This window comes from Atheta coriaria, unplaced genomic scaffold (genome assembly GCF_025399875.1).
Source record: "Atheta coriaria isolate IRGN ID8LTWV9N9 unplaced genomic scaffold, Caltech_Dcor_3.1 hic_scaffold_6_pilon, whole genome shotgun sequence".
In the NCBI taxonomy this organism is placed as follows: domain Eukaryota; kingdom Metazoa; phylum Arthropoda; class Insecta; order Coleoptera; family Staphylinidae; genus Dalotia; species Dalotia coriaria.
This window is the reverse complement of record NW_027045448.1, coordinates 10,021,298-10,035,588: the sequence shown is the minus strand read 5'-3', so window position 1 is coordinate 10,035,588 and position 14,291 is coordinate 10,021,298. Positions and strand designations below refer to the sequence as shown.

Genomic DNA, 14,291 nt, shown 5'->3' with positions numbered 1-14,291 from the left:
AGATTAAGACACAATGGCGACCACTGCACCCCTGAGCGCATGGTACCTGGTACCCCGTAAGAAACAAAAACAAGTGAAGTACTTATAAAAACTTATTAATAAAAGGCAGTTTAGTTGCTCACTTAATTATATGAATAAAAGTTATACAGTTATTAAAAATGCTTGTACGTTACTATGTTTTTTTATTAAAATCCGCTACTTATGCAGATTCTGCAGATTCCACTTAAAACACACTGACCTTCAGTCATTTTCAATCCATAACGCTACAATCTGTGCCTACAATCGACAGAGATAATATGCTCGTAACGTCGTACTTACTTGCATCGCGCTGACAAAGCATAATAAAGGAAAATACATGTACAGTACAAGAGAATAGTTACATTTCATACAGATTCTATGTCCCTCTCCTTGTGGTATGGCTGAATAATGTTGTAAGCTGATGAATTGGTTTGTCGCAGTTGCCACTGACCGAAGGACGGATGAGTTGCATTCAGTAGCTTTTGTTGCATTCGCAGTGATACAGTAATTGCGTATCTTTCACATCTTGCACATGTGCGCAAATATTATGTTTATTTGATCTACTATCACAAAAACATGGTAAGCGCATTATTATGCTTCTAATCTACATAACTTAAGTCAATCTCCCTTCTTATCTGTAATTGTTTCCTAATTATGTAGATATTCTGATAGTGGTTCAAGAAGCGGAAGGGAGTATGTCTTTAGTCATTATTTGGAAGGAGATTTGAGTCATATTTCGAGCACGAAATAGACACTTGGTATACCAGTTCATTGAATTCAACTCGTCTGTGTGTGAGTAGCTTTGCGTCAGCCAATCAACATGCAATCGCTCAGCCGCTGGTTGCGAGGTTGCGCGTATGACTAATCAACAAGTTAGTTGATCAACGCAGCAAAACACGACTGCGATTCAATCACTCGATACAGAACAATTCACGAATTCAGCATGATCATCAACAATTAACACTGTTTCCTACACTAAATCACACGTGAGAATTACTCTGTGAGGCTATACCTTTTCGGAACACCTGGTCATCTATTTATATGGAGGAATATTATTCAAAAATAGAATTCTAACTAGGAATTGCTGTTCAAGTCACCTTATCAATAATATACAGTAAACGATGTGATAACGTATCTACAATCTAGCGATTTTGCAAGTATAAAACTGATAGCAGTTGGGGTTTGCTTGCTGAACGTGAAAGTGAACAATGTGGAAATAAGTACTTTGTGGAATATTTATAATGAGTGCCCCAGTGCCAGCCCCAAGGAGTAATCCTGGAGGAAAGAGACCAATCCCAGCACCACGCACATTGGTACCCGTGCGAATCGAAGAAGAATCGAACGAAAACGAAACAAATACTAATCCAGCAGTTCAGTCAACTGAAGGTAAAAATACATTTAGAAGAAAAGTACAAACCATAAGCAATGATATTGGTGGCAGGGTGAATGAGGGGAAAAAAGCTGTTATTGAATCAACCAGGCAGAGCGTTCGTAAAATAACTCGTCGTTTTACAAATAATTTTACAGAGCCCTCTGAAGATGCAAAAACAGAAACTAATGAAGTTGAATCCTTGGATGTGTTTAACATCTCTTTTGATTCACCAATAAGATCAAGTGACACAGAATCAGTGTATTCCAATGTTACAAATAATAACAATGGCAATAATAAGAGAGTTCAAAGGAGTGTAATACCTGCTGCATTTGAAGATGATGATGATGACTCACCTCCTCCACCTTATCCTCCACCAGCCTTGCCTGATGACACTTATGATGTACCTTCAGTGGCATCAGGTGAGACAACCAGCTCAGAAGAGACTCGTGGTAGATCCAGGGGGCATGTTAACTATGAGAGTGTGTTTCCAACTTATCCCTACAATAGTGATTCAGATAGCTGTGTTGATATGACAGCAGGTACTATTGATAACAGGGTTGGGATGAACAGGTCTGAATCTTGGAACTTTTATGATACAGCTCAGAAAGACAGGCCTAAAGAAGAACCTACTTATAATAATGTTGATGGTACACCTACCATGTCCACTACTTCTACCAGTGAGAGAACCAGTTTCATTCGAGCAAATTCTTTGTATGAAAATTGTGATATTATGTAAGTTATTTAAATTAAGACACATCGTTTAAAATATTAAAAATTATTTGTTTTCTACAGGCCGATAGTTCGCAGTCCACCAACGAAAAGTGTACTGATAGAGTTTGATCCGTTATCGAACGAAGCTGGTGGTATGACACTAGCTGAAGAATTGAGTGAGTTAGAGAAAGCCCTACAAGGTGATTTGCATGGCTCGTTTAACTTGGATAATTTGTCTATATTTGACGATATGAGTGAGACGGATGAAACATATATCAGTCCACCACCGCCGCCTCCACCAGAGCGATCAGATTCTCTATTTGACAACGATCAGGCTTCTGCGCCATCGTCACCCAAACCAGAGTTGCGATCAAAGATTAATAAAGAAATTGGTGGTTCTACAAGTAAAACTAGCTGGTACTTAGGTAATCAGAGTAACCAGAGCAAAGAAAGTGCTGGTGCTGCTCTAGAAACTAAAACCACGGAATCCATTTCACAAATGTTAATGAAACGAATCAAACCACTTGTAAACAAAGCAGAGTCACTAAAAAATCAGTTTTCAAAGAAGGATAATGTGGTCGCCCGGCCAATGATACAGATTAAACGCGGCATTCAGCAGAAGGGGATGTTGTTCAGAATTACGAAAGGACCAGTGGATGAATTGTTCGGTGAATTGAATGCTCGATGGTGTGTTTTGCAACCTGGCGCATTGCTTTGTCATGCCGATAATAGTTGTGACACTATCAAAGAGAACATTTCGATTGAGTCGATTTTGAGCATACAAATAGTGCAGGACCAGAAAATGAAATATAAGTAAGTTTTATACAATTTACTGTCTTCAAATGTTCTTATTTGATTTGTTGTGTTGTGTAGGCATGACGAAGGCGAAATATTCTGTTTCGAATTAAACGTTGCTGGGAAGTTGCGTGTAAAATATGTGTTTGGAACTAAAAGTAAGTCAGAGCGACGTGTTTGGATGCAGAACTTAGCAGAGAACATGTGCTATCGGTTTGGCTCTCGTGTCACAAGTGATTACAAACGTATTGGTTGGTGCTACTACAAAGCCGGTGTCAATGGACAATGGAAAGGCGTTTGGATTTGTTTAGCGCGCCGAAAATTATATTATTTACAGGACACGACGCTCAAACATTTTGATCTCCGTAAAGCTCGCTGCTTTAAGTTAGAACCTTACGTCCCTGAGACATCTCCAAGCACATCAGACAAAGGGCCAAATATTGTCATTCATTTCACCACTGAAACTTACTATTTTCGGATGTGGACTCAGCGCGAGACGAAGGTACCATCTTCAAAATATGCATGTTGATCAATTTATAACAAAAACACTTCAATTATGCAGGTCTGGTGCCACATTATTAAACTGGCTGCCAGTGACAACGGTCCCAATTTAAATCAGCAGCAATTAACAAAGGACGATGTGCCAGTGATCGTTGCGAAGTGCATTAACTTCTTGTACGTGTATGGCAGTATGACTGAAGGGATTTATCGCAAAGCTGGCAGTAACACGACCGTCAGTGAATTAATGAATAAGTTTCGCACTGACGCATGGAGCGTTCAACTCACCGATAAGTATTCGTCACATGACGTGGCGAATGTTCTGAAACGGTTCTTTAGGGAACTTGCCGAGCCGTTAATCGATAACAGTAAACGGCAATATCTCTATCAAGTATCATGTATGTTATCTTATTGATTTAATTTATTTAACTTTTATTCATGAGCTTTGTTGACAGTGGTTAAAAATGAGGATGAAAGGGTGCGCATGTACAAAGCGATGTTTGATCAGTTCGACAAGATTACTTTCAACACCTGCAGAAAATTGCTGAGTCATTTGCATTTTATTAGCACTCAGAGTAATAAGAACATGATGACTGTTCTTAACTTGGCAGCCATTTGGGGACCCACCTTATTACATGATGTAAGTACAAAAACAATACGTACATTAGTACATTAGACAATTACACACTTTTGATATATTGATTGTAGTCCATTGAAGAGGGTAACAAGGCCCGTGTAATTATCATGCAATTGATTGAATTGTCCAAACACATTTTCCCTGAAGATCTAGTTGAGAGAGAAAAGGAAAATAAAATGTTAAATGTTCTCAAAAAGTACTCAAACTCACCACAAGGTCCTGTGAATGTAAAATCAGCAGGTGATTTTCGAGTATGGGTATATCTCTACAATAAAGATGGAAAAGATTTTAACATTGCGGTATGTACAATGTTTCATTCAAGTTTTCCTTTGTGAATTATCATTGTTCTGTTTAGGTTGGTCCTAATAAAACTGCATATGACATACTCTGTGAGCTAAGTGGTCAAGTTAATCTACTAGTTCATGAGTTGGTATTAGAGGAACTGGTTTTAAATGATAATTTGACCAGACCGATTCACCATAGTGAAAAGGTGAGATACGCGCATTTAAAACTCTTAAACAATTAAATAAATTATGACTATTTCAAGGTCTTGGATGTTGTCATGAAGTGGGGCTTCTGGAAAGATTCTGATTGTAAAGACAATTGCTTAATTTTGAATAACATTTCAAAATATTGGGAATATCTTAATGATAATAATGAACCTCTTAGCGCCGAATTGAAATACGCTGATAACAAGACGAGATCGCTAAAATCGTACAAGTTTGAATTCCAACAGGCAAAACTCACTTATTACAAAGAGCGACAAGTAATATAAATTCACATCTTCTCTTAAATTATTTCATAACGTTCATTTTTTAGACGAACAATATGTTAGGTCAGTGGAATATTGAAGATATCTTCATTTATTTTGGTAGTGAGCCGAAACGTAACTCGCCGTTTGCCATTACGTTCTTTCCACGCAGTGAATATCCGGTGCGCAACAAGATGCACATGTATTTTGGGCACGTTATAGCTTTCCCAGATCCGACGATGAAAGCTAGATGGATTTCAACAATGTGGCGGGCGGAGCATCATAGCAATTTGACGCCACCACCCCAGCACGTTAATTTAATGTCTTCCTGATGCTGCAATGGTACTTATTTTGTAGCGTTAATCACGTCGACCAACTTTATCACCTTTACGTGCCATTGTAATGGTTTTAATCAAACAATATTTGTTATAGCTGTGAATCCACCTAAGTATTAAGTATTTTACCATTTTAAGACCATTTTTATATTAGTATCCCATTTTAAGTAATTGTGTGATTTTATCGAGAAATTATAAAGGACATTTGATTGTTGTAAATTGCATAGAGCATTTATACATATATTTACAAATATGTATTTATTGGATTGATTTGTACCATAGTTATACTTGTTTTAGTATTGCAAACAAGTATGCACCCAATTTTTTAAGTCTGAGATTTATTGCAATGTTACAAAGTTTACCTATTTAACTTTGGTATGAAATTATGCCTACGTTATAAGTATATTAAAATAAATATATTATGATAAACACAGTAAAAGTATATTTACAAGTATGTCTATGTTTAAGTCGCTTGTTTCAAAATTATTCTTTTATAAAAATGAATGCTTTGGTTTACTAAGAGAAAAAGTTGGTAATTGCTTGACGTAGCAGATCAGTGTGGATTTGTACCGTTTGTCCCCTGCGATTCTTTCGCAGCATTCGTCTGCACTTTCGTGTACGCATAGAGATAACGGCTGGACCAGTGCAGGTAGACATACCAAAGTGCAACGAGCGCACCGATTAGATTAGCGCCGCAGGAACCAATCATGAGGAAGACGAAGAAATTGTTCAGCTCATGACACTGCAGATCGGCGTAGTGGTGCTGCTGTTCGATGAACGCCGGCAAGCTGGTCGAATTGGACAGCGTGCACAAGCAGGTGTTGTTCAGATGGACTTGCGGTTCACATGCCATGAACAGCAAGCCCATCAGGTGGATGCAGGCGAATACACTTGCAATAAGACTGATGACACCTGCTACAGTGCTTAAAAATACGCTGAGAATCTGCAAAATGCACAAAAATTATTGTTTGCATAAGTAATTCAATTACATGCGGAAAATGAAAGTGCGGAAAACCCGTGAATGCACCATGGGATCGTCATAAACACTTAAACAAATAAAATGAACAAACATTTATCATGAGAATCCTATATTTTTATTAATAATGTTGATATGCCTGCAGTTTACTTTATGAAAATTGGCCGTCAGTTTTTTTGAAAAACAATTCGGGTGGATTCTAAAAATAATTTTATACTAATTTCTTCAAAATCAGTAAAAACCATCGGCAATCACATAATTTAATATTTGTCAAATGAATTGCATTTAATTCCCATCTTTACGAAAAAACTCAAGAATTTTATCATTTAAAATGAAAAAAAAAACATGTTTCTAAAACGTGTTTTAAAGCTAGAAAAAGTTCCAAGAATAAATTAAGTATTGGACCATAAAAATTTAAACATAAGTAAAATTGTAATCGTATATTTAAACAGAAATGTAAAGAATGTTACCTTGATGGAATGAGCAAAAGCATTCTTTGGTCTTCGCCGCGTACAGAAAAGCAAAAGAAAGCCAATTAACCCTGAGATGACCAACTGAAAACATAAATATTATATTTGTTTAATGGTATTGCATTGTAAATTACTCAATTGTCCAGTGAGCATTTTATACCCGCACGTTACATTTCACTGTGTCTAGATTTCTAACATGTTGCATTAATAGATAATCCAATAAATTAAAGTTGAAATACACAGTGCGCGGCATTCGTTTAAAAGATTCAATAGACTGAATGACAGTAATCGAATTCTACGCTTTATAACTTCAACAAGTTATAATTATTTTTATTACCTTCAATGCGGTACACCAGTTCCCGCATTTGATCGCGTTTATTGGTACACTTAAGTGAAAATGCTTTCCCAAATCAATAATAGTAATAACCAGCGAGTAAATGAAAATTTGTCCAACTAACAATTATATATCGATAAGTCCGCATTAAAAAGCACTTAAGTCTTTGTGCCGCGTGTGTTCTAGCTAAGGCTGAACAATGGGCATTCCACTTACCGGAATTCCAGACCAGTAGGGAATGTCTCTCTCATTGATGTTGGGCGCGAAGAGGTAGATCCAGAAGGCAATGGCACAAACACATATCCCAAGTACGAATTGCAATGCGACAAGGACCTTGGCTAGCTTGTGAAACCGTATCATGGGAGGCGTGGTTTTGGTGGGAACTGAAAACAATGCGTTGTTATTATTCCACAGGTGTGCACAATGCACGGTAAAAAAGACATTGCTGAATAATTTTGCTTAAGTGGCATGAAGAATTGAGTGACAACTCAATACATATATGCAAAAGTTTATAAATCAAACTTTTACTCCATTATCTGCACAGTGAAATGCAATCTCACTATCATTTAGATAGTTTCATTGCCGATTTTGGAATTGAACAAATATTAATTTTCTGCTTTCCAATTTCACAATAGTCAAATATGGTTAATCCATTAATCCAATCAATGCGTATTTGATTGTACCTGTAGTAACTTCTGAGTCAGCCCATGACTCTATAAGTATGTAAGGTGTATCAGTTGTGTTTACGGTTGCTGGTACTGTACCTGCCTTGCATACAAAAACTAAATTTAAAGTTGTTTGTACACACATCGATAGCATGTACAAATACAGCTGTGAATGCGATTCGATAATTAAAACGTTAAAAATAAACGGAGTTCATTAGATTCAAATTACAAACTTCAATAACAAAACATTAAAAAAATATTTTTCGTAGGTATCTAAGTTGTTTGTAATATTTGACCTGATTTTCATAGAACGATTTCATCTTGTTTATTTATTTGCCATAATTGGCAAAGTCGAGGTTTTGTTTGTTATTAAATAATAAAAAGTAGCTTTCTGGAGAGTGATAATTATATTGCGACACTATTAATTGAATTTCCGCAGAATTGTGTAAATTGCAAACGATTGCAACGCAAATGCAACGTTGATCAATTCAAATCGCCATATTGGATTCAGTCATTCACCTATACATTTGTAATTTTTATGTCGGGTTTATTATGAAAGTGTTTATTGTAATTTCGAGAAATTCACATCACGGTTATTACCTACCAACAAAAGATGGTTAATTAAAGTCAACAATTACAACAGCATTAATGAGCACAAGTTTAATGATGTTTGCTATCAATTATATGCAAATATGTAGACGTAGGGTGTAAAATTGTACAATAAAAAAATAACCTCTGCAAGTACAAGCAGCCATTTTGAAAATTATTGAGTATTTGAATATTTTTGCCCAAAAATTCAGCAAATACGTAATATCAATTTATGTAGAGTAGAACAAAGTACATATATCGAACAAACCGTTGTTATAATCATAAATTGCGATGTTACGTGCCTCAAAATCATTAATTACATTTTAATTAAAATAACGCAATAGGTAAAAGTGTGCAATAATCACCATAATATAATTGTGCCAGACTGTCTTTGCTGCAGGTATTAAATAATGCTTGAACCATATGCGTTATATGTTATCTACAATAAAATTTAGAAAATGTATTTCCAACTATTCATATTCGCATATAACATTATGCAATCAAATCGTGCCAAACGTGATGTAGAAATTGTGCCATGTATTCGCAAACAATTATTTTTTATCATTATTTTCTACCGACACAAAGATTATAATAACAATCTTACAAAGTCGTTAAAATCTACTTTCGTCATATTAAAATATAGTTATTGTACTTTTCGGAACGCATTACCAAGTCACACAACTGATGTTTAAAAAAAAGAACACAAAGAATGATGTAAAACAAAAGTATTTCTACAGTTGACTTCTTCTGACACTGAAAAGCACTCAGCGTGCAAGACCGCTACGCAATTTCGTGATTTTGTCTCTTCGCCGTTGCGGACGTTACTAACATCGATCCATCGTGACAATTTCCAGTGAACAATAAGCACGTACTGTTAAATCACGACCATAACAAAATTCCATAGACCACAAGCATGCAAAAAAATGACTGAAACATCGAGGTGTGCGCATTGTACGCGGCGTGCGCCTGGATGTAAATGTTTCCGGCGTTTGTTCTTATTGTTGCATGAATGAGTGTCGCGTTTCGTTTTTTGCGTGTGTATATTTTAAGCGCTCTTTAAATATAATTTGCGTGCAAAACGCTTAGAACTTGTGTTGGAAAACCCTCGTTCAGTAATAAGCGCCACTAATAAACAGCGCGTAATTTTCATTTCTACTCGCATCGCTCTTTTACATCCCGGAAACTCATTTTAATTTCAATGGAGTGCAGGTGTTCAAAAAGTTCTAATTCTAACTCTCAAAGCTACACCTAAGGATGTAATTTACAAGTTCTAGACGACTTCCGGGATAACCGTGTAATTTTATGAATCATACTATGTGGTAATTGGGAGTTCTTTGATTTATATTTACCTGTATTGAGGCGATTCATGACGATCATCCTGCTGTGTCTCAAACTGTGTCTGGTAGGCGCATGTCGGCCTGCAATGTTTGCCGGTGTGATGTTCTGCGGCACCGTTGTCAATAAGGAAATGGTTTGCGTGGGACTTTTAGTCCTTTCGAAGCCCAGCAGCTCGTTTCGTAATTGATCGTATTTATCATCCTCGTAACCGTCGTATGTATTGTCTTTATCGCCACCGTAATTGTCGTAGTAACTACCGGGTCGACTGCTGTAAAAATTCGCGTGCGACATTGCGCGATGCACTTGTTATTGTTTGGTAAAAAACTTTAGTTGGGTGTGCGCGCGCGTGTTGTTGTAAATAAGCACACCGCGTGAAAAAGTTTCGTGGCGAGTGCGTGCGAACGAGTTGCTTGGTTGTTGTGGACTGTTGGACTGATGCGAGCAGCGCGAGCAGAAACTCGGTGTTGACTTGCATCGACATTCGTGGGCCCCACTTCGTGCGGGTTCTCTCTCACCTTTGATTCTCTGCGTTCAATGCGGATGGATGAGTGCTTACACATTTACCTTTACCTTTGCTTACCTTGATGCGCCGGAGTCAATTGGATAGTTTACCTCTGGTTGACCAGCGTGAGGGAGATTTTGTTACGCTTCAGTGATGTGGTATGTAAATGTGATGGAATTATTATTTATTTGATCACAATGTACAAACTTTGTACGAAATTATCTGGCAATTCTCGGAATAAAGTTTCATCAATAATAATTTAATCGTCAAACTTGTTTAAAGTTTAATCATTCTGGTTAAATAATGCCTAGTTGACATTGAGACTACAAATACGAATGCAATTCTTCGAAATTGTGTAATTTAGTAATTATGCAATCGAAATTCCGAACTCCATATATTGGAGACACTCCCTCTGAATACTTTTTAGTTAAACATTAACGTTAACCAAAGATAGAAAAAGTTTACACAAATTATTCGTGCATCAAGATATTCCACATCAACAAGTTTAGGAATTCTTTCACGTTCGATACCCGGCGTGGTACGGTTAGTCGTACCCTTAAAATTCGATCTGGTCGGGCGTGTGGGTAAGGTAATAATGTAATATCTAATGGTACACCGGTGAATGCTGCTTGAGGGTCTGATTTTAAAAGTGGTTGGTTGACTTTCGTTTGAATATAACCGCAGCTGAAGCCTTTCAAGATTTTTTATCTTTCAACACTTGAAACTTTTAAGAGACCAAAAAAATCAGAGCCGCATTATTAATTACTTGGGTAAATGTTTACCAGAGATGGGGAATTTTTATATTCACTAATTAAATGTGAATACATTATAATAATTTATATTTCAATAATTTTCTGACACAGTCTTCACATATGATATAAGTTTTGTCTTAGAAACAGTACAAAGAATATACAGTGGATTAAGTAATCACAGCATCTCGAATCATAATCTTCCACATCATAAATTCACTTTTTTAAAATAATCATATGTTATAACCGTATGTTTTCTACAAAATTCATAATAACGCGTCTTTTTTAAATTTTTAAGCCACTATGTATCTATAAAAGCACTTAATTCTTGCAAATTTTGTAAAACACTTTTTAAATACATTCCAAACTAACTTATAAATTCAATCAAAACATTACAAAAATTATTTACTAATATCTCTAACTGGCGGAATGCTTACAATCAATTTATTAAAGTACATCATTACCTATGCTTGAATTAGTAATAAAATCACATACTCGTATCATTTTAAAATTGGACTGGCAAACTTAAAACTATCCGTACTATCCGTCTTTGTGTATATTCGTAGAAAAAATACTTGTTCTATTTTGTCTTGTTCTCCATTTGTGCTACAAAGTTCTCTTCTGCAAGCATGCTGCAAATAGGCTTAAGTACTTTGTAAAAAGTGTTTAAGTTTTGATTGATTTTATCTAAGTCAATATTTAAGTTATCTTTAAGTTTTCAGCTAATGTATGGTTGATGTAGGACTGCTCGAATCAAAATTGCTTAATACATCCTCTTGCAACAACGACTTCTTGTCGTCCTTCTTCTTTGCTGGCTTCTTCTTTTTGCGATTAATGACACCATCATTCTCGTCCATCATTCGCAAAATTACAGTCTGGTCGCATTGGTCGATTGGCGCCACGTAAATATCGCGCACCGCTCTGAACTTACCGCAATTGTTGAGATGTTCGTTCTCCAAACGGAAGAAATTCCAAATGAAGCGTCGGAACACTTCCAGCGGTGCTAAAACTGATGTCATCAAATCACCACTCACAAACTGGTTGTCCGTTAAATAAAATGACAGCGCCCATGCGAAACGAAGTACTAAATCCATTGCAATGGCAAAATAATAAAAGAACTGAAAGGAACATAACATAAAAGTAAAGTAAATTAATATAATGCTCCCAACTTACAGTCGATGAGTAGACAATTTCCTCTCGGAGAAATTTGTTTTCACCGGCAGCTTTATCAAACAGACCCCAATCCATTTTGATATCCCAGGTGTACGCGTAACAAGAACTAATTATTGATGCAACTATCCACAAATACAAGAAGGGATTATCCATAGGATCTTCATACTGATCTAGAAATATAAATTTCGACAAGAGTATTAAAATATAAATAATGTTTTTAAGTGATTAATAAACATACCGCTGTAATAAACTCGCAGTGTACCAAATATAACAACGAAAAATGTTGTTGAATATTTGCCGGCATTAACCAGATGCGGAAACGCTTCCCTTGAATCACGATAACGGCGCAAACATTGAGCAAAGCGTATCCACGCTGGAATGCAATTAACTAAAGGCCGAATCACAAAACTTTTCTCTTGACAAATCATCGTATCATTTGGCGCATCCCAATTGTCTCCAAGGCTATAATAACACGCCAGAAATTGGAAATCCAGTAATGCTCCAACCAAACTATTAAGTTGATCCGCCAGCCAGAAATCGGCAAAATTCACGTGGAAAAATGGCGCGCCAAACATTCGCATACAAATGTTCAAAAACCAATATCGCGCATCATGCCTAAAAACTTTGAGCGGATTGATAAGGAATACAAACATGAGAACAGTGAGGAAAAATGGATTTACGTATGGAGGAACGCTGAGCGAGGAACTGTAGAGGAAACTAAGAAAGCTTAACGTCCACACGACGCCAAAGATGGCGGCCAATTCCATTAAGTCTTGTTCGGACAAATGATTCCGTGGATCAAGTTCAAAAATGAGCACGTGATTTACGCCACTTGAGCGCCAGCCATAAACATTAACACCCATGAGAAATAGGAATTCGATGATGAGCAATGGGCCTCTGTACAGACGGAAAGCAATACGTAGATTATCTCCCGTTCCTTCATGAAAAATGGCGGAGAGTACCACCGCAATCAGAAGAACAATAAAGGAACCAGAAAAGAGACCAACTTTAAATGTCGTCCAGGGAGATCTTTGTTCGCCTAATGGAGGCACGCGTAGACGTTTCATCGCCTTTTGACGATCGCCTGATTCTAAAGAATTGATGAAAGCCGATTCCGTGTCGGAGATCAACTTGTCGATGTCCTTGTTCGTGTAAAAATGAGACGCCTCGACATTCTCGCTGTGCCATGTTCGACCGAAATCAACGGATAATAACTAAAATTATAATCACAATGAGTATGATTGAACTAGCCGCTTGACAACAATTTATTGAATCATTGTACCTTATCGTGTTTTTTCAATATTTTCCGAAAACCGGTGTGGTTCAAGGACTGATAGTTTTGTAGCAGGATCAGGCTGAGATAAAATTCACTGAACGCAGTTTTAAATTCTTGAATCTTCCTGGTCGGTATCTGGACACGTTTGGTTTGATCATCTTTGTATTTAGCTTTATGTCGGTGTCTAGACTCCGATAGGGAAGTTTTCAGCTCGCTGTTAAGTGTGGCAAACTTTCTCGTCGCTTCAGCTAACTTTTCCGCGTAGAATACGTTGATTTTCTTCAGCTCTTTGTCGCAATAATGGAAAAATTGTTCGTCGAAGTTGCGATAGTGGCGGGTGAGGGTTTCTTGTTCTACACTTTCCGCGGACGGGGATTGTTCCACCGCCATGTAAAGCATCGCCTTCATTTCCTTTAATAAATACAACAATTGTAAGATAAACAAAAGATTAAAAGCAAATTATTTCTTAAATCAACAAAGATTTAAAAATATATTTCCAAGTTATGTTTCATTATTATACCCCGAACCTGTAGCTAGATGGGAAATAAAAATAAATATGTTCTGCTTCAATACATCAATAAGTTCATCAAAGGAAAATTACTTTTGAATTATTGTTTAAATTTCGCGCCGTGAGCATCACATGACTGAAATGAACAACTGCCACCGTCTCTACATAACCAAGAAATTTTTATTCAAGAAATTCATCATTTTTGTTAGTTTTCACACAACTTTGGTGCGTATTTTTAGAAAAATAGACCATTGCATGGCCCCGAGCAATGTCATCGAAAAAAATGCAAGTTGTGTCGCGTTATAATCAACCGCCAAGGATTTCCCAAATCGTGACTTTACAATCATTCGCTCCTTTCTACTGGTACACTTTTTCTTTTGTTTTCATACCTCGTAGTTGATGTATTGCTTGCGCCATTCTGGTGTGATGTGGGCACTTAGGTGTTCGGCGAATTTCATGTTTCGTCTATCAGTCCCAAGTCAGCAAACGCGCGTAGAAAAGGCACATTCAAGTATGTAGAAAATTTCGCGTTTGATCACTGCGCGCTCGCTGCTCGCAACTCGTATTCACATTACAACACTAAACAAACACAGCG

The 14,291-nt window shown here is 36.9% G+C and overlaps 3 protein-coding genes across 6 annotated transcripts; 1 reads left to right on the top strand and 2 right to left on the bottom strand.

Annotated features, from left to right (window-relative positions):
* The first annotated feature begins 432 nt into the window (after window positions 1–432).
* On the top strand, window positions 433–5,556 carry RhoGAP15B (RhoGAP_ARAP and RA_ARAPs domain-containing protein RhoGAP15B). 4 transcript variants are annotated; one of them, XM_065304545.1, is made up of 11 exons: window positions 433–597; window positions 679–1,929; window positions 1,990–2,122; window positions 2,183–2,914; window positions 2,975–3,398; window positions 3,459–3,792; window positions 3,850–4,034; window positions 4,103–4,330; window positions 4,387–4,521; window positions 4,579–4,797; window positions 4,851–5,556. In XM_065304545.1, the coding sequence occupies exons 2-11, from the start codon at window positions 1,260–1,262 to the stop codon at window positions 5,112–5,114; spliced, it is 3,324 nt and encodes a 1,107-aa protein (XP_065160617.1). In that variant the 5' UTR covers window positions 433–597; window positions 679–1,259; the 3' UTR covers window positions 5,115–5,556. The 4 variants fall into 4 exon arrangements, with proteins under 4 accessions (XP_065160617.1, XP_065160615.1, XP_065160618.1 ...); XM_065304546.1 differs by having other exon boundaries at window positions 436–597; window positions 679–1,404; window positions 1,546–2,122; XM_065304543.1 differs by having other exon boundaries at window positions 434–597; window positions 679–2,122.
* On the bottom strand, window positions 5,357–10,008 carry LOC135793544 (uncharacterized). The gene is made up of 4 exons (XM_065304547.1): window positions 9,500–10,008; window positions 7,114–7,280; window positions 6,564–6,647; window positions 5,357–6,060 (listed from the first exon to the last, which is right to left on the bottom strand). The coding sequence occupies exons 1-4, from the start codon at window positions 9,777–9,779 to the stop codon at window positions 5,671–5,673; spliced, it is 921 nt and encodes a 306-aa protein (XP_065160619.1). The 5' UTR covers window positions 9,780–10,008; the 3' UTR covers window positions 5,357–5,670.
* An 804-nt stretch (window positions 10,009–10,812) lies between these two features.
* Window positions 10,813–14,226, bottom strand: LOC135794809 (solute carrier family 53 member 1). Its single transcript, XM_065306240.1, has 5 exons — window positions 14,086–14,226; window positions 13,195–13,599; window positions 12,151–13,126; window positions 11,913–12,082; window positions 10,813–11,857 (listed from the first exon to the last, which is right to left on the bottom strand). The coding sequence occupies exons 1-5, from the start codon at window positions 14,152–14,154 to the stop codon at window positions 11,462–11,464; spliced, it is 2,016 nt and encodes a 671-aa protein (XP_065162312.1). The 5' UTR covers window positions 14,155–14,226; the 3' UTR covers window positions 10,813–11,461.
* Window positions 14,227–14,291: the final 65 nt, after the last annotated feature.

What these genes read in the sequence shown, in the direction of transcription:
- RhoGAP15B (XM_065304543.1), top strand. Translation starts at nt 1,260, where the DNA reads ATGAGTGCCCCAGTGCCAGCCCCAAGGAGTAATCCTGGAGGAAAGAGA. An exon ending in TATGAAAATTGTGATATTAT is followed by an intron (nt 2,123 to 2,182) that starts GTAAGTTATTTA and finishes TGTTTTCTACAG; the next exon opens with GCCGATAGTTCGCAGTCCAC. An exon ending in GGACTCAGCGCGAGACGAAG is followed by an intron (nt 3,399 to 3,458) that starts GTACCATCTTCA and finishes TCAATTATGCAG; the next exon opens with GTCTGGTGCCACATTATTAA.
- LOC135793544 (XM_065304547.1), bottom strand. Translation starts at nt 9,779, where the DNA reads ATGTCGCACGCGAATTTTTACAGCAGTCGACCCGGTAGTTACTACGAC. An exon ending in CATGAATCGCCTCAATACAG is followed by an intron (nt 7,281 to 9,499) that starts GTAAATATAAAT and finishes CATTGTTTTCAG; the next exon opens with TTCCCACCAAAACCACGCCT. An exon ending in CTTTTGCTCATTCCATCAAG is followed by an intron (nt 6,061 to 6,563) that starts GTAACATTCTTT and finishes TGCATTTTGCAG; the next exon opens with ATTCTCAGCGTATTTTTAAG.
- LOC135794809 (XM_065306240.1), bottom strand. Translation starts at nt 14,154, where the DNA reads ATGAAATTCGCCGAACACCTAAGTGCCCACATCACACCAGAATGGCGC. An exon ending in AGCAATACATCAACTACGAG is followed by an intron (nt 13,600 to 14,085) that starts GTATGAAAACAA and finishes TATTTATTAAAG; the next exon opens with GAAATGAAGGCGATGCTTTA. An exon ending in TATTGAAAAAACACGATAAG is followed by an intron (nt 13,127 to 13,194) that starts GTACAATGATTC and finishes TTATAATTTTAG; the next exon opens with TTATTATCCGTTGATTTCGG.